The sequence below is a fragment of the Anneissia japonica genome, unplaced genomic scaffold (assembly GCF_011630105.1).
Source record: "Anneissia japonica isolate Jap-2015-1 unplaced genomic scaffold, ASM1163010v1 scaffold287726_len2788222_cov184, whole genome shotgun sequence".
In the NCBI taxonomy this organism is placed as follows: Eukaryota; Metazoa; Echinodermata; class Crinoidea; order Comatulida; family Comatulidae; genus Anneissia; species Anneissia japonica.
Window position 1 is genome coordinate 1,144,736 of NW_022705125.1, and position 27,058 is coordinate 1,171,793.

At 32.3% G+C, this 27,058-nt stretch overlaps 1 protein-coding gene across 1 annotated transcript in view; it reads right to left on the minus strand.

Annotated features, from left to right (window-relative positions):
- Nucleotides 1-6,794: 6,794 nt before the first annotated feature.
- LOC117105282 (HEAT repeat-containing protein 6-like) overlaps nt 6,795-27,058 on the minus strand; it is a gene marked incomplete at its 3' end in the record, with an annotated part of 33,839 nt that continues 13,575 nt past the window's right edge. The window contains 11 exon segments of the mRNA XM_033246390.1: nt 6,795-6,962; nt 9,128-9,259; nt 10,923-10,999; nt 11,696-11,856; nt 12,788-12,912; nt 14,477-14,599; nt 17,295-17,429; nt 19,084-19,185; nt 21,904-22,093; nt 23,395-23,782; nt 26,762-26,861. Of these exon segments, the coding sequence (XP_033102281.1) occupies nt 6,795-6,962; nt 9,128-9,259; nt 10,923-10,999; nt 11,696-11,856; nt 12,788-12,912; nt 14,477-14,599; nt 17,295-17,429; nt 19,084-19,185; nt 21,904-22,093; nt 23,395-23,782; nt 26,762-26,861 (1,701 nt within the window).

Consider the following 27,058-nt stretch of genomic DNA (forward strand, 5'->3'; position numbering starts at 1 on the left):
TCCCCCATTGGACAAGCGATAGAAACTTTCTCAGTGAACACTACCGGGGATATTTATTCTGATATCCTGACCGAGGTTCAAGTCGGCCCCTCATTTCGGACCCCCTGCGGGCAAATTTCTGGAGCAACCTCTGGTGACAGCATCATTTTTCTCACGACTGAAACAACTTTACTTCCCTAATTAATTACCTTTACTTAATTAATGGGTATACGGACCACCCTCACAAGAGGGTACAAAGTATTTAGTTTTAATTTACAGTATGTTTATGTGATATACTTTTATGAGTTATTTTTCTTTTGGGAAATTTTTGAATACTGCAGTTTAGATCTAACTAAGTATCATTTTGAAGTTGAATTTTGTATTAAATTATGGATGCGCCGTTGTGTGGATAAGTGCCGGTGTTCTAAAAGCGTATGCTTCAATAAATTTGATTTGATTTGCCTTCCCAGGCCTTGACATGAGGCTTAGTTTATAAAGCATAAATGGGCCATGTGGGAGAAAAGTGGATATCTGCTGAACCAGTTATATACCACTAAGAACAAAAAAATATTATATAATATAAGAAGGTATAGTTTTTAAAGATGAAGCCTGAATTGGCTGTTTGATGGATTGATGCCAATATGGGAGGATGAATAAGTAACTATGACGATGGATGACTGGGTGAATAAATAGCAGATTTGAGAATGAGTTTTGATGGATGATTACGACAAATGTTGACGGATGAACGAGTGATAGGTAGTTAAATAAATGAATGGGTCGCTAGATGGATAAATGAGTGAGTGGATATTATGTAGGTGGATGAATGAGGTTTAATGAGCATGAGGTTGGGACGGGCAGGAATGAATTGGTGTTAATCACTAGTGTAACAGGTATATAAATGCATGCAAATCAGGAATCCGGTTTCAATAATTTAACTTGCATCTAGTTTTTACTTTTAATGCCTTTCCTTCAAAATATATATGTTAAACTGATCATGATAATGGTGTTAAATTATTCAATGGTCTTTCCTTTAGTTACTAGAAATATTACTTGCAGAAACGATTTTAGAGTAGCAATTAAAAAAAAAGTATTTATTAAATATATTTCAGATCCATTTATTTAATTCATCTTATCACATACATAATTTTTAATTTTATAATTACTTTTGTTTATAATATTTGTTATTTCTTTATCTCCTGCTTCCGTTATTGCTCGTCCAAATTAATTTATTCAACTTATTGTAAATCTAGAATAATTGGTTTGTATTGTTTTTCATTAAGATGGTGTTAAGCTTAGATAAGTTTTAACTATACCTTTGTCAATTATGATATTATTAATATTGCTGTTGACAACAAAGTTGAAAGTTGAATTATATTAAGACTGTCATTTGCCAAACTCATTTTCCAATATGATGATTACAAAAAGAAAAAGCACAAGATATCAATGGCATATTTAAATGCAACTGGATATACAGTACTAACATTGATGAGTATTCTTGAATAACGTTATCAACATGTTGATATATGTACCAAAAGAAATTGTGTCATGACAATGCAGGAACGTGCAGTTTGAACTTTAAAAGGCAAAAGTTACAGATAAAGACAATTTGCTGGGAAATTTATTTAGGCTGACGTCGATCCTGAACTTTAAATTCCTTGCAGTCTGCGAAGAGCTATAAAAAAAAACCCTTTAAAAATAAAATAAAATCATTTTGTATTGCTTTACTGTGTATATTTAAGAAAGTTATTAACTGTCAATTGAACATTTTAATGAAAATTTTTGCTGCAAATTAATGGGCAAATAAATAATAATACTCAATTTCTTTTGCATAAATGATTAATAGCTAATTTAAAGGCGAGACACTCTTTATTGATTAACTTATGAAACTCATTTAAGTAAAAAGTATCAAAATCAGCAAAAAAACCTTAATTGTTTCTATGTGTAAATCACTGAAACCTAATAGCATATTTGATATACGCTTTTGAGTGTTTTCTTTGAATTTTCCATATCTTTGAAGAAGCTACTGTACTTTAGCATATGGTTTCTAATATGTTATTTAAATGTGTTATTATACATGTTTTAGCCTACAGAATCAGATATTATATTTATGTTTAAATATTTCATAAACACCAATTTTTAAACTCTAAAATTGGTAATGAAATAAATCAAGTTTCATATTCTGGACAAAACCATACTATTCATTGCATTGTTGGAATATTAAAAAAACAATTATTGGAATATAATAAACAAATTTGACAGTGTAGCCATAAAATACATATTAAATTTACACAGCTGTTTTGTGATGATTATGCAAAGTGCACTCCAAGCCAAGCTTTAAGAATAAGCACATTTGAATATCTAATCAAATGAGATTTAAGTACACAACTTGTACATTACATGGGCAGGTCGAGTGGCTAGGCAGGGGCATCACAGCCTCTAGACGTAAAATAATCCAATTCAACTGCACAGGCGCATATCAAAATCAACAGACCTTTCCCAAATGTTAATCAAACTAAACAACCGACTAATCATAACAGCGCTAGGAATACGCAAACACACGTGTTGTTCCACAATCGCATGTTTTAACATTTTCATCTTGTGGGACCTTAACAAGAATATCCAAGGGGCGGGACTTAGCAAATAGATCCATTGACAAACACCATACATACACACAACATTGGTTAATGTTGATTGACCTCTATTGACCTTCGATACGAGCAGGCGCGGCGGTTTCGAAACCTCCTTGTTGGTTTGTTTTGGTAGTTTTCTTGGATAAGCATTCAATTCACTTCTCGCTCTGCCGCTGTTGTGAGAAAAAATGGGCTACCAAGTTTTTTTCAGAAGCATGATATGCATCAGTGTATGATACAAACCATTATTTGTTGCATTCCTCAATTTCCTCGATTTCGATAAACAAACAACTTAGCTCCCTTTTATTTTCAGACTTACATGTTCCAAAAATGAATGAATGCCACAGTATGATAAATACAGAATTTATTAACAAATAAGATTAAGTATATTAATAATTAAAATTTTAAATTTGCTAATATTAAAAAATTTTTATTTCTTAAAACTACCAATTATCAAATATAAAAATAAACATACAAATTCTAAATATGAAAATCTCTGGCTGTGAAACCATTAATGGGTGAGGTTTGGTGGGGTTCCATTAAAAATGATTTTAAGCTATAATGAAAATTACATGACAAAATTTAGCTGTAAAAGCCATCAATGGTCAAGGACACATTTGCATATAAATTACGTAGCATATCACATATAAATATTCATCTGATAATTCAGAATATGTATGATAATATAATATACAGAAAAAAACTCAAAAAACACAAAATAAATCTGACCTACTTATTATTTTCAACCTTAATGCTTTGCTTTTTAATTTAATTTTAATGCTTTGTAGTATCAGAATAGCCTTCCTTTAAGGATATAACGCTGACATTTATTCCTATGAATGAATATTACTGTGTGGAAACAAATTAACTGATTAATTAAAATATATTAATTGCATAATTGCACATACCTTATACCAAATACAATGTGCTCTATTTTGTAATATTGTACAGTGTATAACCATGGACCTATTAATAGGTCCATGATATAACTTATCACAGGATAAATAAATTAGATAATATCATCCGTAATGCTTCATAAATACTATATTATTTCAAACACAAAACCATAGACTGTAAAATGTTGCCACTTTTTGTTACGATTCCATATTAGTATTTAATACAAACTTTATATATGGTAGTTATTATATATAGTACTGTTTTTCATATACAATTTTAAAACATGTATATGATGTATTACAATAATATTTGTTCTATCTGGTCAAATATCAATTTGTAAGTCCAATTAAACAAATCACAAATGAGCACAAACAACGGAATTTGAATTTAATACCAGCCAATAATATTTATTTGCATATGACATATGGAAATGTCTATGGTATTCATACGTCTACAAATATGCACACGTGTTGAATACTTATATATCAGCAGGTGTGGTTATATGTCTATAAAACGTATAAAACTCCATTCACAAATGCTAACTGCTTGCAATGGGGCAATTCTATTGCAGGGATTTTATCTACAGACATGGTTTTTTTTTTTTTTTTTTTTTTTTTTGTAAGAAAGATGACCCAGTAATGACAATCTCTAGCAGTTAACCAAATATTACTCAGTATATATCTTGAATACTTGATCACATCACAAAATTCCTCATTCATCTCTCCATGTAAAGTCGACATGATACTTAATACCTCTTAACCGGAAAAAAAATTTACTTGAAGACTGCAGACTAATTTAAGACTCAATGAACGGAAACGTAGTCATGTTTCTGAAAGTATCATCCCAACCCCGAGTTACGCCAGGCAAAAGGTCACGGCTGCGTAATGAGTTCCGACCGAAGCGAGGAACGTTTTTGGAGTAACATGCCGGTAATTAGAAAGGGAAGCATGTAATTAGAATACTTCATGGTTATAGTGGACTACATGCACACGAATTGTCCAACGTCAGCTATGATTGAGTACTCCGAGCGGTAGTAATATATGCAACTTCTAACAATTTACACTGGTAATCGCTAACGAGCAATTTCCAACTATCAATAAACTTCCAAGTAATAACTTCTGACAAGTTCTGTTAGTTCTTCTTTCTAAACAACTGAAGATAGTAATATTCAAAAAAGGACCTACACAGCGAAGGCTTTGGATAACCAATACCTATTCTTTATCTGTGATCTATTACAAGGAACATAACCTTATGATTGAGGAGAAACACCCTCGGGCTTCTATTTATTTACATTGCTGTAACAAGTCTAATGCTTCTCCACTGCCTTTGGCAAGTCGTGAACGCTGATTTTTTTCCTTCTTCATGATTTGCATTGAAATTGACATAAGCAACATTTTGAACAAGTGACAAACGAGCGTATTTCTAGATCTTTAAAACCCATGAGTAACATTACAACTCTGTCATCGTGTAGTCCTCCAGCTTTGCCTTAGTAAATAAACCGCTAAAGCAATCTTTAATGATGAGAGGTAACACTAATGCATACGGAAGGTTTTCCTGAATAAACGATATCTATCGATCTATATAGCGGTTTCAGGGATTCCTCAAAGATGTTTTATTAAACTTGTCACAGATACGTGACATCAAAATAAAATTATCTCGTAAGATTTAAAATGAAGCTGCCTCAGCTCCCCCTATTTAAATATTACACAATTTCAAATATTATATGCAAATCTTCTACACATGTTTTATGTAGTGGTTATATATCATATTTTTTCCATCATTTTAATTATATTTTAAATGTGAACAGATTTTGCCCAAAGGGCCACTGAATAATTTCAGATAAGAAAGTATAATACACACTCGAAGCATAGACAAGCTGGCGTGTATCTCCACAATTGGAGTAAACATACTCTCTAAGAGCTTTTATGGCATGCTTTTTTTTAATTGGGATATTATATTATTGCATGAAAATATCAAAAGACCTTTCCGCACTTAACATTCAATTCACCTTCTTAACCAATCTGTTCATAAATATGTCAAAAAGCAATATCAGAATGAAATTGTTTAAACCGGAAATGAAATAAAACATTATGTAGTGGTATAGAAAGAGATTAAATGCAAGCATAGTTCTCATTAGAAATTGCAATAACTGGAATTAAAATGAGTAAATCCAAATATATGACATGATCATATGACGATGCGAATCAGGAAAATGTTGCCAAGAAATGGTCTTGGGAATGTCATTAACTACTAGAGATTTTGTAAACAGATCACGTCAATAACGAAGAAAGCGGCTACCACAACGGTAATAGTATCATCGTAGCTAACTGTTATTATAACAATCTGTCTCGAAAAGTGCAAAAAATAACAGCAAAACAAAATACAAAGCACAAAAAATCCGGGGTGGATGCAGGATTTGGCGGTAGGGGGTGTGTGAGAGTCCACACTACCTCAGTCCCACGATGGTTGGGGCTAAGGTGAGATCATTTTGAGAATATGGACAAGGAAATTACACTCTCATACCTTAAAAATCTTTACTGGTAATTCATATCAACAATACAACAATTGTTTTTCTTAATACAATTTAGGGGATGCACCTTCTGCACCACCCTGTATCCACCCCAGCTCATCTCGCTTTAGAAAATCCTTTAACCCTAAATCAATTATGGTTTCAGTGATAAAGTATATCTTAAGTACAGTGCTGTGCAATCTAAACATGTGTATTTAATTTTATTGTTCATCCTTTGTTAACACAATTATTCACTCTCACTGCCATTACCTCTAGCCATCTCACCTACTGTAGCCTATTGTTTCTAACATTTTTGCCTCACTTCTAACGACAGTTAAATTTGCCTAAGTCGATCTTATTTTACATACTAAATTTTTGCGTTTTCCATTAAATTAACAATCTTAAGTCCAATTTTATCTAAGTCGAACAATATTTCAATGGCATTTTGGATTTGACTTAGGCAAGTTCAACTGTATTTACTCTCTGGCTCTTTTTAGCCTCACTTACTCGCCACTGAGGAAGGACTAGTGTTGTTCGAAAGCTCTGGTTCTATTTCTGGGTGTTCACTTTTTACTTGTTGCTTATCAAATTTGTATCTCCACTGAGATACAACCACTGTTTCCAATAGTCTTGTTGTATTTTGCTTTTTAATCTTTATTATGTATTAATTTTATGTATTTTTGTACCTAATATTTTTTTTTATATTTTGGTCATTTATGCAAGTGTAAAACAAATTTCTGTAATCTCAGACAATTAAGCATCTCATGTGACCCTCTTACCTGATGTGTTAATGTCTCCCTGTACTTCAGTTCAGATGCTGCTTCCACCTTGCCACTCTTCTCAAGGCCTTCAACTACACATGTCACTAAGTCAGTAAACTGTTTCTGGTTGCCATAGCAATGTCTCGTCATCGGTGAGCACAACGCTAATGCGCCGTTAATTCGTACCTGTGAAGACATTATTACTAGTAGAATTTCATCATCAAAATTATGAATGTTCATATTTTGCTGCATTAAACGGTTATAACTCGATTGCTGAGTAGTACAATTTTAGAAAACGGTAAAAGAATATCAAAACATGTGTAATGAAATCGTGTACAGAAAAAGCTGTTTTTGAGATGCTGCTTTACTGTGAAGCTATTTAGCGATTACGCTGCAATAACCCTAAAGGCTGGTATACTGGCTTTGCGGGTCAGGTGACGTTATTGGGGGTAACCACCTGACCAGTTTGAGTAATATGATGTAATTTTGTGACATCATCATTGCCAAGTCGTTCTGACAGCCTCGTACGTGTTGATTTTTTTGAAAAAACAAATTTATATTGAGTAATTTGACAATATACAGTATGCCAACATGCTTTACGATTGATACTTTATGACTCCCAAGAAAATATTGATGATGACGATTATCCAGGAAGTGATTTGGAAAGCGAAAGTGAGGTACACAGTGTAGTTTCTAGCCCTAGGCTAGGCCGATCACGATAGTGCTAGTGCCAGCAGTGGTACTGATGATAGTTGTGCGTCGGGTTGATGGATGGCTATGGTAGCGGTACAGGGCCTAGAAGGTGGTGGTGATGATTGTAATAAAAAAAAAAGCATATTTTGTCGAAATAACTCAGGGTGAGGGTGCCGCAAGATGTAAATAATGCAGGGTTCAAAGAGTTAAAGAGAGGTTTTATATTAACAAGGGGGTTGCAAATAAATGATATTTTGTGAACAGGAGTTGTGAGAAAGTGTTACTTCACTTGCAAGCAAGTTATGTTAGATGTTCAGGTTAAATTCTATGCAAGGAGGGGGATATAGGCATGGGTGGTATGGAGAGGGCTACAGGAGTGTGTTTTTGGTAAAGGTTGCATTGTATGAAAAGAGGGGGGGTTAGGTAATGGGGTGTTGTGTTTAGGCATGAGTATGGGTGAAGTGTCATGCAAATAGGTGATGTAGTGCTGAGGGTTGTGCAACAAGCATGAATTTTCTGTCTTATACGCACAACACATAAAATTTTATGATTTTAAATCATGTTCGTCTTATGTGCGGATCGTCCGTAACATGTAAATTTCCTAACTGTTAGTATGAATAAACACAATTTTAAATGCGGAGAAATAAGATTTTGATGAACATTTAAAAGCCCATAAAAATGGTATTGTTTGGAAGATTAGTCCTACATTTGGCTTGTTTTTTTTTAAACCAGGTAGATGCAGTATCAAGACTATAAAGGACAGCAAAATCTAGGAATTATCACAGTGAAATGGGTGGTGGGTGGGGTACACCCCACACACAAAATTCATCCAAAAATCATCTCAATCGAGGATACTGTATATGGTAATGTTTTTTTTTTTTCTGACCCCATTATTCTTAAAACAAATTTCAGTCGTAGTTCGAGCTAATGAAACGTCATTTCGTATGAAAACGAACTTTAGCACTACGACTAAATGACGCGAACCTCGACCAAAATGATAACTCCGCAGGTGTTTTTCTAACTCACGATAAAGTGAAACGAATAAAAACGATTGTATACACAGGTTTGATATATCTTCGGTGTGTTAAACAACAGAGACATCAAGTTTAACTTCCAAAAAGAGAAATTAACATGTTTTGCTAGCCACATGCGATATATTTGCACGAAATCCCCTCGCGTTGCGATCACCTACTGTAGCTTCACTATAACAACAACAAAGATGACGTCACCTTCGCTCGGGCTCAACTATATAGTTCTCCAAAGAAAGCAAAGTTTCAGTGACTGTTGGAATTCTTTATCGTAATATGTTAACAACTAATATAGTTATTATTATAGAAAATTAAGCGAATGATGGTCTATTGTGAATTATGAGGAAATACGTTTTTGAACCAAAGAAAGCAGCTTAATATTCATCCGCGTTACCGGATCTCTAAAATTTCGTCTGCCATTAAAGTTAGCCCTTTTCATTGGTTAGTTTGATAGTCGTGGCTTGCCAGTCGTCTTCTGTTTAACTAAAACTAGGACTTGATTTAGTCGTAGTTAAAACTTTGAATGTTTGTGAATACAAATTGAAGTTGGAAGTTGCAACTAGCACTAAATGAAGTTCTAGTTCAAAGTTCGACTAAAGTTTCTTTTAAGAATACGGGCGTCAGACTTACTTTAAAGTTTTTACAATCCAGTATAATGTTTGATATAGCTTTGTACAAATCATTAGTCCAAGAGGCAGAGCCAATGTCAAGGTGGGAGTTCTTGAAGGCATTGCTTATAGCATAACAGGCATTCCAGCGAACCTGTGAAACAAGTGAAATAAGTTGTGGTTATTTTTGCCGACATATGTATAATTTTCAAAAAAATATTACCACACTCATCAATGCCATAACAATGAACATCATTACCACTATTATCATCATAATATTGTCACTATCATTGTTATCATCATTATATTATCACCACACTATTATTTTCATTATCATCATATCACCATCACTATCATCATCATATTATCATCATCAACTACATCACCATTATCCCTATCATCACCAGATTTCATTATAGTAATTATAAGCATTTTACACGTTATCATCATTTTTAAATAATAATGTTGTATATATAGCACACATTGCACATTGCAATGTGTGCTATGAAATGGCAATTGGTTAGGATGATATGATCGATAATGTAAAAACACAAAATTGCAAGTAGATGACATCACGCATGACTGGTCACATTGAGAAGCTTATTGTGACTATTCCAGGCCAAGTCAAATGTTCCTTGAAGCTGCCACATGCGTAGCTTGCGGCAATTTTGAGATATGGTGCGAACAAGAAATGGGGAGAAATGTAGAATTAAAAAAAAGATCTCTGACAACAACAAGAGGCGATCTGTTCTGTGAAGCGGATCACCAATAATAATGATATAATAATAATAAAAATAATAATAATAATAATAACAATAATAATAATAATAATAACAATAACAATAACAATAATAATAATATTAATAATAATAATAATAATAATAATAAATAATATTAATAATAATAATAATAATTTCTTTTACCACCCCGACCTATATCTTTATTCTTCCCATTTTCTCTCATCTGCATAATCATCTTCATAAACCTTGGTATGGCATGATCACTCAGCATCCATCACTATGGCTGTCAGCGTACCTGTCGCAATGACACTTCCTCTCAAGCATTTCAGATGTGTGTAGATAAATCATCCTTACATCTGGCCCGTTGGCATGTTCCTCGTTTTAGTCATGTGACTCAAATATCCAAGGATTAACATAACTCACTTGCCACACTAATTCTTTCTCATCACATTTTCATACAGTTCCCAATAATGGCTGCTGTACTAAATATTCTGTACTCATATACAGCAACAAATGCGATCTAACTCTGCTCTTTTTACAGATTTGGCTTAACACACATGTTTGACAATATATAATCTTGTTTGATACATATAGGTTGGGTCAACACTGTATTATGTATTCAAGATTTGTATTGAAGTTGTCAATGAAAAAAAAGTATGGATTATATTTCTTTTCCAGAAGGCAGGAGAAAAATGCAACACTGTCCAAAATGCATATATAGTATCTAAAAACAGTGAAGTTTGGCTAATAACTGCAAAAACGAAGATGTATTTCTCGTTTGCAATTTGATCATCCTCTTTGAAGTTTTTTTACTTTTGAAAAATATTGGTAAATTTATTAATGTCTAAATATCCATATGTGGAGTTTATAAAAAAAACCAATTTTAGAGAAAAAAAAGAATCACAATGCTGTATATATTGAACATATTTTAAGTAAAGTGATACACCAATATTGAACAATTCATGAAGGAGATTGAACAATTCATGAAGGAGAAATTAGCAAACAAAACACCGCTGATTGAGATAACACATTTTCAACATGTACGTATAATAAACACCTCTGGTAATGGATACGCACCTTCATTGCACCGCTTCTGATGTTTTTAATTAGTGCATACATTGTTCGATCAACCAAGGAGGGAAAATTACCTTTTGCTGTGAGCAGAAGTGAAAAAAAAGAGCAATTTTTAAAATATAAATTAAAAAATGTTAAGCCAATAGAAAGATTACGTGCCATTGTTTAATCAATATCATTTAGGAATAAATTAATCTGTGATGAATCTAGAGAGAGTGTCTAGTATTTGAGGCAGGGGGAAGAAATTGTAGAGCAGTTATATGAAATATTGCTATGTGAACTATATTTTTTCTTATATAGAACTCCAGGCAGAATTCTTATGTTTTGGAATATATATTTTGTGCTCTGGACTCTTGGCTATGTAACAATGTATTAGTAATTTATTATCTCATGAACTTGTGCTTAAAGGCAAAGCATACTGTAGTGAATAATTTAATTACTATTCTTGCTTCATTATCATATTATCAATAAAATGTATTACAATAATTATAATCATAATATTATGTTAATAATCATTAAAATTTGTAATGTTTAATAATAATAATGATGATGATGATAATATATATTGAAACATAATATTAATAATAATCATAATAATCACAATCAAATAATCGAAATAATAATATAAATATAATATTTCTTAAGCCACGAAAATAAGAAAATTAATAATATAATATAAAAACATAATATATATATATTAATAATACTATGTAAATTATACTTATGTAAATTTCTTATCTTTTATCAATTAGATAAATAAAAAACAGGGATTTTACCTAGTGTTTGCCGGTTTATGAAGCGTATAAGATTTCCGAGCCCTCGAACAGAGTTCGACTTCACTTTATCATGGTCAGTCGAGCCTTTGATTGCTGCTTCAAAGAGTCTTTGCAACAGCAAGTCTGAGAATTCTTCTATAAATACAGAATCATCATTCTGCCTTTAAAAAAAAAAATCTATCACTCAGGACACTTTTGGTGAAAATTAATGCTCCACAAAGATGCCGAACTAATTTGTAGCATCTTTACATGATGTGCTGTGGTGTTTTGCAAAACAATAAATTCCAATCAAAACATTATACTTTAACAGTAACACACATTCAATATAGACAAAACACACCAAATTATCATGTAACTGTTTTGAATCAATGCTGTATTTAATGTTCATAAGTGGAACGCTAAATAACTCGCAGTGTGTGACGCAGGTTTTCACATTACTTTCTGCGTTAGTGAGAACATTTCTAAAAGCAGGTTTGATATTTTAATTTGGTTCGAGAAAAGATTCTATATATGTAACAAGGTTTTTATCTAATGGATTAAATAACAAGATTCAAGAATCAGGATTCATTTTATTTGGCCAAAACAGGAAAATAGGTCGAGTAGTGAGTATATTTAAAAGATAGTTAAACAGAGGAACATGAAATATGTCTTTATGTAAACTTTGTGGATATATTTAATTTTCTTTTATTTATTTAAAAATTCACACTTATTATTTCAAAAAAAATATATATTAAAGATGTTACATATAACCAAAGTAATTATGGTTAAAAGGTAAAGAAAATTTCTATCAGATGGCTACGGAAATTCATAACATAAAAAAAGAAATAAAAAGGAGAAAGACAGGATGCCACATACTCCACAACAAGCTAATATTCAATAAAAATTCATGTATCAGTCTATGGCCAAGCATTTGTAAACAAAAATCGTAAGAACTGCCTCTCTAGATTTGATGCTGATTTTTTTATCAGCAAAGTGAATAGAATCTAAAAATAATTTTATTGTTGTTATCAACACAATGTCAAAGAAAAAAATTGAATTGTGTAAAAAAAACTAAAAAGAACTGGCATTATATTTACTAAAATTGAAACCTACTTATTGATAATAAGTGCATCACTCAAGTTACCCAGCGACCAGGCTGCTTTCATTCTAACATTTATGAACGAATCTTCCAATGCACTTAGGACAGCATTAGCCGAGTCGGCTACAAACATAACATCCTGTAAAACAACGCACAGAGATGAGTATCATCAAAATAAAAGCTTATTGAATTTCAAGATCCTTTGCTTTGATAATCATCAAATTCAAAAGCACTTTGTGCACTAATTCATAATAAACTGTTTGATAACCATCTTATTAAGGCAGATTATAAAATGAAATTTACTACCACAATATAAATTTTTACAAATTATGATATGTATTGACGTAGAATATTAGTACATGAAAACTCCAAGATTTTCATCATGTTAAAAAATAAAACCCTCATGAATATCTGACCAACTCTAGCAAAAACAGACTGTCTTGAAAAATGAGATTACAGATTACTAATTAATTATAGAGACCAAAATTGCTAAGACCATGGAAACCAGACTGCAATAAGAGGAAAGGGAGACCTGTATTAGATCTTTGTAATCTAGAGGTCAAAAGCTATAATTTATGCAAAAATTGTTAAAATCGGATAACAAACAGCAAAGATATGATAATTTATATTTTTGGTCCACCATGAAGATGGTCAATACATTTTCGCTAATTTGAAGACTTCTGTTTTTGAAGACAAAGCATCTGGTTTTGCCAGAGTCAGACATGTATTGCTATTGGCTATTAAATTCCTTGTACTTGTGCCCAAAAGTGTGAGTTTGTAAGGTGATTATCTTAACTACCATCCAACACTTTCATTCTTTCTCGATAAAGGCAAAATATGAATTATCTTAAGTAAAAAAAAAAATATTATGAGTCATTCTGTGATTAATGTGATGAAAATGAATCACTCTGTTTTTCGTGGAATAAAATTGAATCATCGTGTTTATGTGGGATACAAATTAATAATCCTGTTATTAATAGCATTAAATGACACAAACAATGTTTAAGCTCCTACTAAAAAAAAGATACAAAAATGAAACTTAAAAAAAAAAAAAAAAAATCAAAATTACTACTTATTTAAATGGAGTTGAATAGCTCAGTGGTTAAGATGCTTGCCTTCTGATCCCAGGATCCTGGGTTCAATCCCTGTCACGGCAGGAATTTTTCTCACGACTCAAAACAACCCCACTCCTTAAGCATCATAAAGAGGCTTAGTTTATAAAGAATCATTCTCATCCTGCAAGTGATGAGTGTACTTGCTGTTGAATGTGAGAGAAATATAAAAAAAAAAAAAAAAAAAAAAAAAAATGTAAAAAAAAAAAAAAAAAAAAAAAAAAAAAAAAATGTCTATCATTTATGTTTTAAAGACGTATATTTTGATGTGATATAGAAATTAACACGTTCGCTGCCGGGAAGCGAGTTCACATCCAGCAAGTTTTACTCAGGGTGCAAGATGTGAGTTCCCGTCCACACCTGCCTAAACATACAGTACCACTATCTATTGTATTGTACGTTAACTCGCTGAGAGTGATTGGTAGCATGTGTAGTCTCGTTAATGGGAATGATTTTCAGTATAGTGGCGCCCTTTACGCCTTGGCATACACGATGAAACTAGAAAAAAAAGGCTTGTCAGTCAACATGTTAAGGATGAAAATAAAAATGACAAAGAATACATTATAAATAAAAGAATTAGAATTGACTCACTTCTCGAAGGCATGGGTAGAGAATATACACCCCCAGGGCCCGGATGGCTGACGCTTTGACGCGGTGGTCTTCATCATTAGACAAGCCAAGTAACAAGGTCACACAAAGTATCCTCTTGTCCAACTGAAATTATATAAATATTCTTTTATTATCATCTGAAGAGATTTAAGAAGAAAATATTAAGGATATACAACATATGATGATGATGGTGATGATGATGATGATGACGATGATGATGAAGTTGATGATGATGACGTTGATAATGACGATGATTATGTTGGTGATGGCAATGGTAATGACGATGATAGTGATAAGATAATGATAGATGATAATGACGATGGTGGTACATATAATGTAAAGATACAAGAATACGAATGCATAACAATAAAATTAAAATTAAAACCACAATAACAATAAGGTTATACAACAAGAATCTTAACTGTTTAATAATAAATAGTACAATATTCTTATATTCAAAAGAACATGTTTTTAAAATAAATCTAATAATTGTTAGAACCCCCTTTTCTAAGGCAAAAGAGACTTGAAAATTCTTGCCAAGAGACCAGGGCCCATAGGGGCAGGAGCTTATCCCCAGTTCCTGTAGCATTACGCGCATGAGAATGTGATACTCCTTCCTGGGTGGGACACTAGTCCACCGCAGGTTACTCCTAGCAGTTTGTTGGTACCCGTTAATATATAAGGTAGACTGAAGCAATATACTGTAGAAAGTGCCTGGGTTCAAAGAAAAATCAAAATGCACAGCAAGGGATTGAAACCCTGACCTTTAGGTTGGGAAAACCAAACCATTTCTTCTGTGCCCAAACCTTTTCGAAAACATGAACTATCTTTGAACTGTTCAAAATGAAACTTACTATTAAGTAATAATTTTATTCAAGGAATAAATATATTATGTATATTTTATTAACATACTTATGACAATCAATCTTAATTATAAGTTAAAATATGCAGGGTATCTAGGGTATCGTAATGAAGGCAGTGAATATATAAATATATTTACATACAATGCTACACTCACACAAACACAGCTTTACAAAGTTCAAAACTATATGGGGCTTGCCATGTCAAACCAACGTCAGTGGCCAAAACAAGAAAATTTACTTCTTTGATATATTCACATTCTCCACGTTAAAGACGTATTGTCCCCATGCTAAATATTTAAAAAATCATAAAAATATTTTTTGAAATTAACTTGCCCATTTTGAAGTAACATAAAAGTTTTGCCCATTTTGAAGTAACATAAAAGTTATCAACTTGAACATAGAAATTAGTGTTTCTAAAAATGTCTTCTTATCAGTTTACAGTGAAAAATGATAGAAACACTTCCAGTCACTGGAAGTGTTTTATTATTTTTAATTATAATTTGTTGGTTTAAAAATCAGGGCACACATTTTTTTAATTCAATAATTTCTATGCACAAATTAGTAATTTGTATGTTACTGCAAAATGAGCAAGTTTATTTCAAACTTATTTTTTTATGATTTTTTGACATTAGCAAGGGACAGTACATCTTTAAAGCATTTCAAAATAATGGGTCATTTACTTGAATCGACTTTAGTGTTGCCATTATAAGTAAAAGTAATTACAGCTTCTCTGTACCACAATACTCCCACATTTTGATCCTAATTATTCAGTATAACATTTAACGACAGTATGCTTGTTATGTAATGGCAGGCCCCATGTGAAATTACAATCTTAAAACAATGAATATAACATATAGTGCAATATAATAATTTTGCTTATTTAAATTATCACCCCATGTCATTGAATAAATCTCCTATGAAACACATTTTGAGCTCCTTTATGGAGGACCATTTTATAAGCAGCTAGAATCAGCAGTTGGCACGGGATCATACCAGGTACAAAATTACCACGCCTCACACACTTGGCGCATTTGATTTCAAGCTTTCATGCCCACAAAACATATATCACATCCTACTTTCAGCCCGATGTCAGATTGATAACTCCACTCCACAAGTTTCATTATTAGACTTAGTTATTAAAAGCATAATTAGGCCCTGTGGGGGGAACAGTAGATATCTACTAAACAGGAAACCAGTATAATGATGAAAAATTATCTATAAAGTTTCCCGTTAAAACATCATCTGCGATTTGCTTTAAGTTATATACAGTATGGACAAGATCATGTCACAGCACATGGGAACAACACGGGTATTTTCCACAAAAAACTTCGAAAGTGTGGACTTCTAATGTTGCTCTGTTTAAAACCTGATGGACTTGTGTTGTTTTCGTTCCTTGATCTTAAAAATAGGTCAAAAATGTCCTATTTAACGTTCAGTTTAAATGGTTTATTAGGGTTCATTGATTTAAGAAATTCCTTAATTGTTCACACTTAATATTGAATTTGAAGTAACTTTCTTCAGTTTATAATTAACCTTGTTTTACAAAAGTTTTAATTACAATTCAATTTCCATCGCGGTACTCGATATCTTCGCAGTGACGAAAAAAATGAGGAATTTTTTTTTTGCACACAAACCTAAAAAAATTAAACCAAGCATCCACTACTAAAAAATTATTGGGCTGTGGCGATAGGCAAATAACATTGGGAATTGCAGTGATGACGTCACGATCGACTTATAAATAAATCTTAATCGACAAAAACATGTGATATGCCTAAATATGGTCATGATGACATCAAATCATGACCATATACATAAGCACATCATGACTATATATGGGCATACAACAGTTTTTTTGTCAAATCAAATTTAATAGTCTGGGAAGCGCAGGTGTGGATTAACAGAGGAACACGGGGAGTACATGTCTGCAGCGTACTTACCGGAAGCAGTTCGAATGCACAAGGCCCGATGGTTGACAAGCAGTCACATGCAAACGCTTGGAGGACGAGTGTACGCGGGTGCTGAAGAATTACAGGCAATGGACCATTCAGCAAACTTAACCACAATGTAACAACCTGAAAAAGAAGACATTTTTTTATACTTTGTTTTGCAAACCCACCACCTGCCAATATTAAGTACGTTGAATAAAAATAAAATATTCTATTATGACAACCGCAGGCGTGTGAATTGAAAAATCTAGGAAAAAATAGTTTTTTCGCAGGCATCAATCAATCAATCATTCCATTTATATGGTGCCATTCCAACAGTCCTTGTATGACGTCTGCTGGTAAATATTTTTACTTTTAATTAAATCGATATTAAGCAATATGTATCAGTCTACTGAACAATTGTAAAATACCAATGTAATGAGATTTCAGGCATGGGTATAAAGGGTGCCCTCAACTACTTTTTAAACTGTTGCATTTCTCTATTTCTATTCTTCAATAAAATTTCATTTTTCTTTTCTCCTCCACCTAGATGCATTTCTCTATTTCTATTCTTCAATAAAATTTCATTTTTCTTTTCTCCTCCACCTAGATGCTTATGGTAAAGCCATTTGCAAAACTGAGAAACTAACACTGTATTTTTAGTATTATTCTTTTTTTTACTAATCTGAAAGTCATTCAAAATCAAGCTTGTTAAAAGGTATAAAAATAGTCTCACCCAAACTGTATAAACAAATATAAAAAGGAATAAAAAAAACAACTTCTTTATATTTTCTTGTAAGAATGTAGGTGAATTATTCACTCTTACGTCTCCGTAGTAAATTACATCATTCTTCAAGACATTGTTGAATTTCTGTTCCATGACAACTTTAATGTCATTTGAATTAAAATAAAATTTATTGGTCAAATACATAATTTTTTTTTCCCAATTACAGAAGTTTGGTACTTGTCAGAGACTCATATATGACCTATTTATCATGAGCATACACGCAAGAAAGGCTATAAAGGCCAACAATACAGTGAAACTCAGAAATGGTATGTGATTTGCCAATTGAGCAAGTGCTTCTGATTATTAACAACTGTGATATCTACATTTAAAAAAAATTCTCAACATAATAATCACTTTTGATTGCCTACATTTCTCTGTTGTTAATGTTAATTTACATTGCATTGTTATAATTCATAGACCTATGCTATGGTTCAGTTCAACCACTGTTGTTGTGGAATGATGTGAACTAAGAGCCGTTAAGGTAGGCTATTAAAGTAGTCATGGACCACGGCCATATGCAATTCAACTATTATGACACTGCGAATCATGGGTTATTCCAACTTTATCCTCTTTATTTAACACAGTAAGGATACGCTATAAATGTATTATACTAATGATTTATATTTTAGTGGAAATCTCAATGTTTTTTTTTTATGTAATATAATAATTATTAATATCTTTTTTCTTAAAGGAAATCGTTTTCGGAAGTTTTCAGGTATTAGACTACAACTTGAAAGATAGATTCCAGAAGAAAAAAAACGATGTACAAACTGATTTTTCTAAAATACAAAAGTGGTTTTTGAAAAAAAAACTGGGGAAAAAAGGTATGGTATTTTAATAACCAAAAATCTGTATCTCATTAATCATTCCTGAGATTTTTGTCAACACTTTTTCTGTGTTTTATAAAAATCACTCTTTTCCTCCAGAGCCTGGTTTGAATATAAAAAAAACCTAAGTTTTGAACTTGAATGTCAAGAAGATTTAATACCAAATATAAAGTGAAAGATGCAATACCTCATCAACATTTATGGGAGGGTGAATTGCTTGAAGTCGTCCTCCTACACTACTATCAGGATTCAGCTGGTAAAGTAAAGCTTTGCCAAATTCTTCTAACACCTACAAAATAATTAAAATAATCATAATAATTGTAATAACCGTAATACACACAATAACGTTAATATTGATTTATAATATATGTTGTTGGTGAGGCAGAACAATGGTATGACAATTTGTGGGATAGAGTGGAATAAAGGTGGCGAGAATGCCTAACAGATGACAAGACAAGTGAAATATGATTCTATATTTTGTATGGGGAAAATAACTTGAATTGACTAAGGCTGGGCCAGGGGGAACCTACAGTAGGTCTTTTGTGAGGGCTAGAGGCAAGCACATATAAGTGGATCAAGCATACTAGTGGTACAAATGATTTTGATTGGAAATAGGGACCATGTTTTAAATACAGATTGATTTTTTTTTTCTTTTTTGACTGACCAAATAGACATGTAGGTTTTTTTTTTAAATTTCCCCCACTGGTGAGACAGGTAGTGAGGATGGTGGTAAAAAAAGTTGTGAAATATGGAACGACAGGTGGTTGTGATTAGACATTTTCAATAAACACCTATCTTAATTAAACGCAATAAAACAAACATTTCTAAAAATTATGCAAGTGGCCTGGTGCTTGCTAATACAGTATGTATACTCTACTTCTGATAATTTGTTATACATTTCCAATTTCAATTTGAAAAAGGACAAAAAAAAAATTATATATTACATATTTTTTGGTTCATTAAAAGAACATAGCTAATAGATAGCAACAGAAGCTCAAAATTAGCTCAGAAGTCAAATAAAAAAAAATCTGTCAAAAGCAATAAAAATTCTGATGAAGTATTACAAGAAATATCATATTTTACGACAGAAAAAAAATGAAAATCAGGAAATATTTGTTGCTATATATCACAGTTGCTCTGTGCTCTGAGACCGGTAAAACTATAATAACATTAATAAAATCTCCTTTTTTTCACAAATATAGGCTAGTAGCATACAAACATGCAGTTGGATATGTATTTATACAATCATGCATTAAATGAGTAATTACGTCGCCATGTCACAATACCCCATAATTACTGAGCAACAACAGTACCTGCCAAGTGGTTGTTACAGTTGAACGCCTCCACAGTTAGTCACAGTTTAACACACAAAACTTTAGCAGCATGGTTTATACTATGTACAGGGGCGGAGCCAGTAGGGATGCACAGGCAGGGGCATGCGCACCTCTCCCCCTCCCCTGTTTTGACATTAATTTAAAAATTTCAATGCATATTAGTGTTATGTTACTTATCTATTCTGAAACTGTTGTGTACCTGCATCCACACCACATCACCCTGTTGGAAATACTGTACTCTGGATCTGCCCCTGATACATATATTTGTCAGTGTAAATGTACAAGGAAATATAGAAACATCGCGGTGAAGTTAACTTTAATTGAAGTCACGTCAATTGAAAGGGTGCAAGCCGTAGCTTAGCTGTGAAACACTCAACTGTAACGACTGCTTGGATAGCATTGATATCATTAACCAGGTGGTTTCACATGGTGTTGTAATAACAACACAGAACTCACCAGGGAATGAGCAAAAGATGGCAGTAAAGAAAACAAAGTTATTTTGGTTTCTGATATCTATAGAGCTCCAGACAGTAAACCTGTATTTTTTTTTAGTATCAGTTGGTTTTATTTTATGTTCACTTCATTATTATATAATAAAGATGAACGATATATTATATAATATATTTCATCTATAATTATAGTAATAGCAACTGTTTAATTGGTATTATTTTATGTTCACTATGATAAAGATGAAATATATATTATATATTTAGTCTTTAATATATGATAATTAAGTGAACATAAAGACGAAGCCAACTGTTAGGGTATCAGTTGGTTTTTACTTCATGTAACCGCGAGTGTTATTCATAAAAATAAAAATCATAATGGTAACAATAATAATAATAATAATAATAATAACAATAATAATAATAATAATAATAATAATAATAATAATAATAATAATAATAATAACAGATATTACTAATAAAATAATAACCATAAAAATTAAAAACAATGTTAATAATTTAAATAAAATTTATTTAACCATCAAAACATTTACATAACATAAATACAAGGAAATGAAAAAAAAGAAATAAAATATAAAAAAATAAATAAAGCAATTATTATAGTCAGGTTCTGAGTGCACTGTTGGAAAATAAAACTCAAAGGAGCAACTATTTCCTGAAAAAAAACCCCAATATGTTAAGGCCCAGAGCCCTGAACGCAATTTTGTAGGAAATAACCAAAATAACAATAATTGCTTCAAGGTTCAATCACCTTGTTATCTCAATGGCCTATTTTTTAATCAAACTGTGGTAGTAGTGGTCAATTGTTGCTAGAGTGATATGACCAATATCCAATAATAATAAATAACATAATGATGTCATTATTAAGTTATAATAATATAGATTTCAAAAATTTAGAGGAGGGGGGATGGGTGGAATGGACTACAATAACATTACAGAGCTTTCAAGTAGAACAACTAGGAATGTAGAATGGATTCACTCATTTGTGACTGTCTTCGCGCATGTTTTAATTCTTTAAAACAATTTCAATTTTTTACAACTCATATGTGGATATATCACAAATGCAATGGCTGATTCACCAACGTTTAATACAGTACAGCGCTCTTTCTGGCCAACAACCGTTTCAGATTTCAGAAAATAACGTAACGCACAAATGTTCTACGTTTTACATCATCGCAAAATCGAAAGCTCCTTATTGTAGATTACCTTGAGACCATGAAGCTGCATTGATGGGTCCGGATCATCTATACAGCTTACAATTATGTGCGATATTGATTGTAGTACAGGTCGGACAACAGCGAAATAATTCTTAGCTAGTTGGACCAATACTTGCAAGGCCTCAAGCTTCACTGGTAATACCTCTCCTACTGCGGCACTTGTTGGGGTCAGTTGAAGCCTGTTATGTATGAAACAATTTTGATGTGAGTTTGCTTCGGGAAAATATCATAGGAGTGATGTTTTGCCCTACCTTACGTGCTATCGTACTGAATACTCATTACGTTCTTAAATAAAAATGTGCGGTACTGATTGTGGTACAGGGTCAAACAATGCTGAAATAAATAATACTTGGGGATCGAATTCAACACTAGCCACAAAGCGCAAGCTTGGTGGTCTTGTGGCTATAACACCAGACTAGCTATGTGGAGGTCGTGGGTTCAAGTCCCACAAGAATCACTTGGGATTGCTTTTTCGAAAATATTTTGAAACGTAAGCCTACTGGGTATTCAGTACGATAACATGTCAGGTAGGGCAAAAAATCACTCCTATGTATAAAACAAGTAATAAATACATAGTATAATAAAAATTATAATTATAAATTTGCATAAACTATAATAAAACAATAATAAAAAATTAAAAATATAATAAAAATATTGAACATTGTTTGGAATGCTGATGAATACAAATTTCGTGGATGGAACACAACATCAAAAATTCAATAAAAAAAAAAATTAATTGCTAATTTAAAAATGTTAAATAAATAAATAAAATGTTAATCAATAAAGATTTAAATATTTGGTTTTTTTCAGAGATTTACATACATATTAATACCAATGTTTTTGAATTAATTACTATACAACATAAAGGATTTATGAAAAAGAGCAAAAGAACACAATTACCTTCATTTATAAATCATACATGTAGATTTATATCTCAATTATATATACACATGTTTGTTATAAATAATTATATTCCAAAAATTTATCCACAAAAAAGGAAGATAAATCAATTGAAAGAAAATGATTCTAACACATATGTGAATTTCCTTCAAAAGAAATTCTGATACTATTAACTTGTCACCATCTTTGTGTATAGACAATTTAAGAGTACATACATACAACCTTTGATAATTTGATTAATACTAAGATCTATATAGCCGATGAAAAAAGTAATAAATTTCTCTGTCGAAAAATATAATAGTCTTTAGAAATCTGGAACTGGAGTGTGTCACTGAAAGTGCATTTACAATAAGACAGGAATAAATAAACAAAATCCCTCCAGTTATTAAACATCTAAAAATCAGCTCCACAAGTCAAGTAGAAAACATTCCACAGTTGAGCACACACAATTCACCACTCATTAATTTCAACTGTTCACTCGTTAAGAATGATTATCACCATCAATCAAACGGCCACAAACATTATAATTTTAATGGAATAAAGAAGCTGTGATTATCTTATAATATCGATCATGAAGTACCTGTTTATTAGTCCTGTGCAATCTGAATTGGTACTTGGGATTATAATCCCGCGACAAAATCTGATCACCCATGGCAACCTATCACTTGTTTCTGATTGGCTGCTAACTGTTGAATCCTGAACGGTTAGCCTCTGACCTCCATTAAGGTGGCTCTCTTGTACAAAACCTGATGATTCTGTGTGGCTTGCGTCTGAGTTGCTTACGGCTATGTTGTCACATTCTGGGGCAATAACTGCGGCTGCTGCTGCCATATTAGGAATGGTTCCGGAACCAGTGGATGTAGGCATCTCTTTAGCTTGGAGGAGTAGCGAGACCTCCGGGAGTGGTGGGTTAGCGGCAGCTATGATTGACCCAAGACAAGTCAGGCATGCTGTTCGAATGTTATTGTCTGAATTGTGAAAAGAAACAAAAGAATTCCCATTTGTAATACAAGAAATGTTTTTTCTGTAAAAACAATATAAAATGAATACAGTTATGAATTATGTTTTCTATTATAACTCCTACTAAAATAAAGTAAATAAAAACCGTAAATACAATAGTACACTAATAATACTACATTGTACACAATACAAATTGTGTCAAGCTCTCCAACAAAAGGAAAAGCTACTCTTCCCAATGGCCTCCTGGCCCACAGTTCTTTCCCTACTAGTGCCACCACTGCAAAATAAAGATCAATAGCTTTTTATTAGCTAGTATTTCTATAAATGAAGATTTAAAAAATTACAAAAAAATTTCAAGACATACAAAATTAGAGTAAGTCTAACATTCAGATATTAACAATTTGAAGCAGGCTTGCCTGGCTATGTGAACCACATACGACAGTTTATGACCACATAGTGGTTGTTATTGGTATTTTTAATATTTGGAATGTTACAAGTGTTGTTTTCATCTGGGGCGAGTGGGGGGAGGGGGGATGGAGGTCTACGACCCAAGGCCATATTGCTTGGCCGAAACACTTAAAAACACACTCATCGGTCAAAGGGCAAACTGACACCAAATTAAGCCTGCTCTAGACCAAATGTAGGCCTACCCTAGGCCTACAGTAGCACTCAGTACAAGATCTCAGGAGTCATAGTGTTCGATTCCCGGATCTGTCAAAGTGAAGCGTAACCTAGACAGACTACTATGAAGCCTGGCCTACTGTACGATGTAGTAGGCCTAGGCCTATTATTAGCCTACTACTACTAGACTAGCTAGGTTTGTTCCTTCCGACCGCCAATGAGGTTGGGACTAAGGCCTGGAGGAGGCTGTCACTAGGTGAATGATTGGCGCACTTCAGTATGTACCGTAGATACATCATTTATGCACAAGTAATTAGCGATACCTAGCAGCAACAATCGCAACTTGTGTATCGCGAAAACAATACAATCGTATCATGCTGTAGAGGATCCATTTCAACTTGAAAATAAAAATTGACGGACCACACGCGGTAGTAAATGGACAGCGTATATTTGAAAATCTTTAGCACTGTCTTCTATTTCTGTATTCTTGAATGAGGTTGGGGGTGTATAACATCACAATATACTGATTTAATGTTTACCCTAAAATGTTTTCAAGCAATATGGCACAAGTAAAGGAACAGTGACAAAAATCATAACAAACAAGTGTTTGGAAATGCATTTGCGAAATTGCCTGTTTGCGAACTATGAAGATGTAACATACACATACAGACACAGACACATACACACACACACACACTCACACACACACACACACACATACACCATGTTGATCACAAAGGTTATGAAGCAAAAAAGTGATGATGACAAAAATATAAGACCAACTGATGACGATGGTCACAATATAAGACCAAATAATGATGATCATGATCACAATGCAAGACCAATGACATTGACAACAATATAACACCAAATGATGAGGATAAGAATATACTGTAAGACCAAATGATGATGATGACAACGATGATGGTGAGAATATACATGTAAAACCAAATGATATGAAGAATATAAGACAAAATGGTGACAGTGATCATCACAATAAAAGACTAAATGATGTTAACAATATAATAAATGATTATAACACGTTTAAGATGACGATGATGATGATAACCAAATGATGATGATGACAATAAAATATGACCAAATGCTGATAACAATATAAGACTTTTATGATGATGATGATCACAATGTAAGAACAAGTGATATAACAATATAAGACCAAATTATCATAACAATATAAGACCAAATGATGATGATCATCACAATACTGTATAAGACCAAATGATGATAACAATAGTACATGGCCAAATGATGATAATGATGATGATGATCACAATACTGTATAAGACCAAATGATGATGATAACAATATATTATGGCCAAATGATGATGATAATAATGATGATGATGATCACATTTAAACCAAATGATGATGATAAAATTAAAAGACAAAATGATAATCACAATAACAGACCAAATGATGATTACATTTAGACCAACTGATGATGATCAAATTATAAGACAAAATGATAATCACAATAACAGAACAAATGATGATGATCAAATTATAAGACAAAATGATAATCACAATAACAGACCAAACGATGATCATAATAGCCCAAATGATGATGATCAAATTATAAGACAAATTGATAATCACAATAACAGACCAAATGATGATTACATTTAGATCAAATGTTGATGATGACAACAGTAGAGACCAACGGCTGATAATGATCAAGAAAATACCAAATGACGATCGTCACAATGTAAGACCAAGTGATATGATAACAATGTAAGATCAAGTGATATGATATGATAACAATACAAGATCTAATGATAATGTTAATGATAATAATATAAGACCAAATGATGATGATGATGATGATCACAATACAAGACCAAACGCTGATGTTAATGATTGTGACAATGTAAGACCAAGTGATACTGATAACAATCAAAGTCCATGATAATGATGATCACAATATAAGACCAAGATGATGACCACAATATAAGACAATGGTGATTATGATCACAAAGTCCATGACAATGAATATGATCACAATATAAAACCAGGAGGCTGACAGGAATAATGCTATGCAAAATATTATTTCATTTACAGTGTCTGAAGCACAAAGCAAAGCTAAAACAATGTCTTGTGAGTTCTAAAAGCAAACAATATTAGCACCAAATAGAAATATTAATGAAATAAATATTTGAGTTTAAAAGCAAGTACTATGATTATTACCATACTTCAGCATAAATATATACCATACATTACATCAAATATATTGAGCATAATATTTATATACTTCCCAGGTTCATACTCCTGTCTGCCACCAGATATACATAGATTATAACATAAGGAACAGCAGGAGAAATCAAACTCCGCTTCTAAATGAAACTTACCTTTGTTACTAAAAAATGGACGGATAGTCCTGACTATTCTGGTTAGTAATCCCTCTTTTAACTTCTTATATGGAACATTTTGAACAAGGATCGACAGGCACTGAAATAGAAAATAAACAAAAATGACACAAAAAAAGATAATTTATTGTCCAATAATATCATTCTTTGACAACAAAAATAAATTAAATTTACATGAAATTATATAGCAAATAAAAACAACGATAAAGAGAACATAGTAAAATAAAAAAAAAAAAGACACATAAACATCAACCAGGTTATTCTGAAATCTAAAGTTTT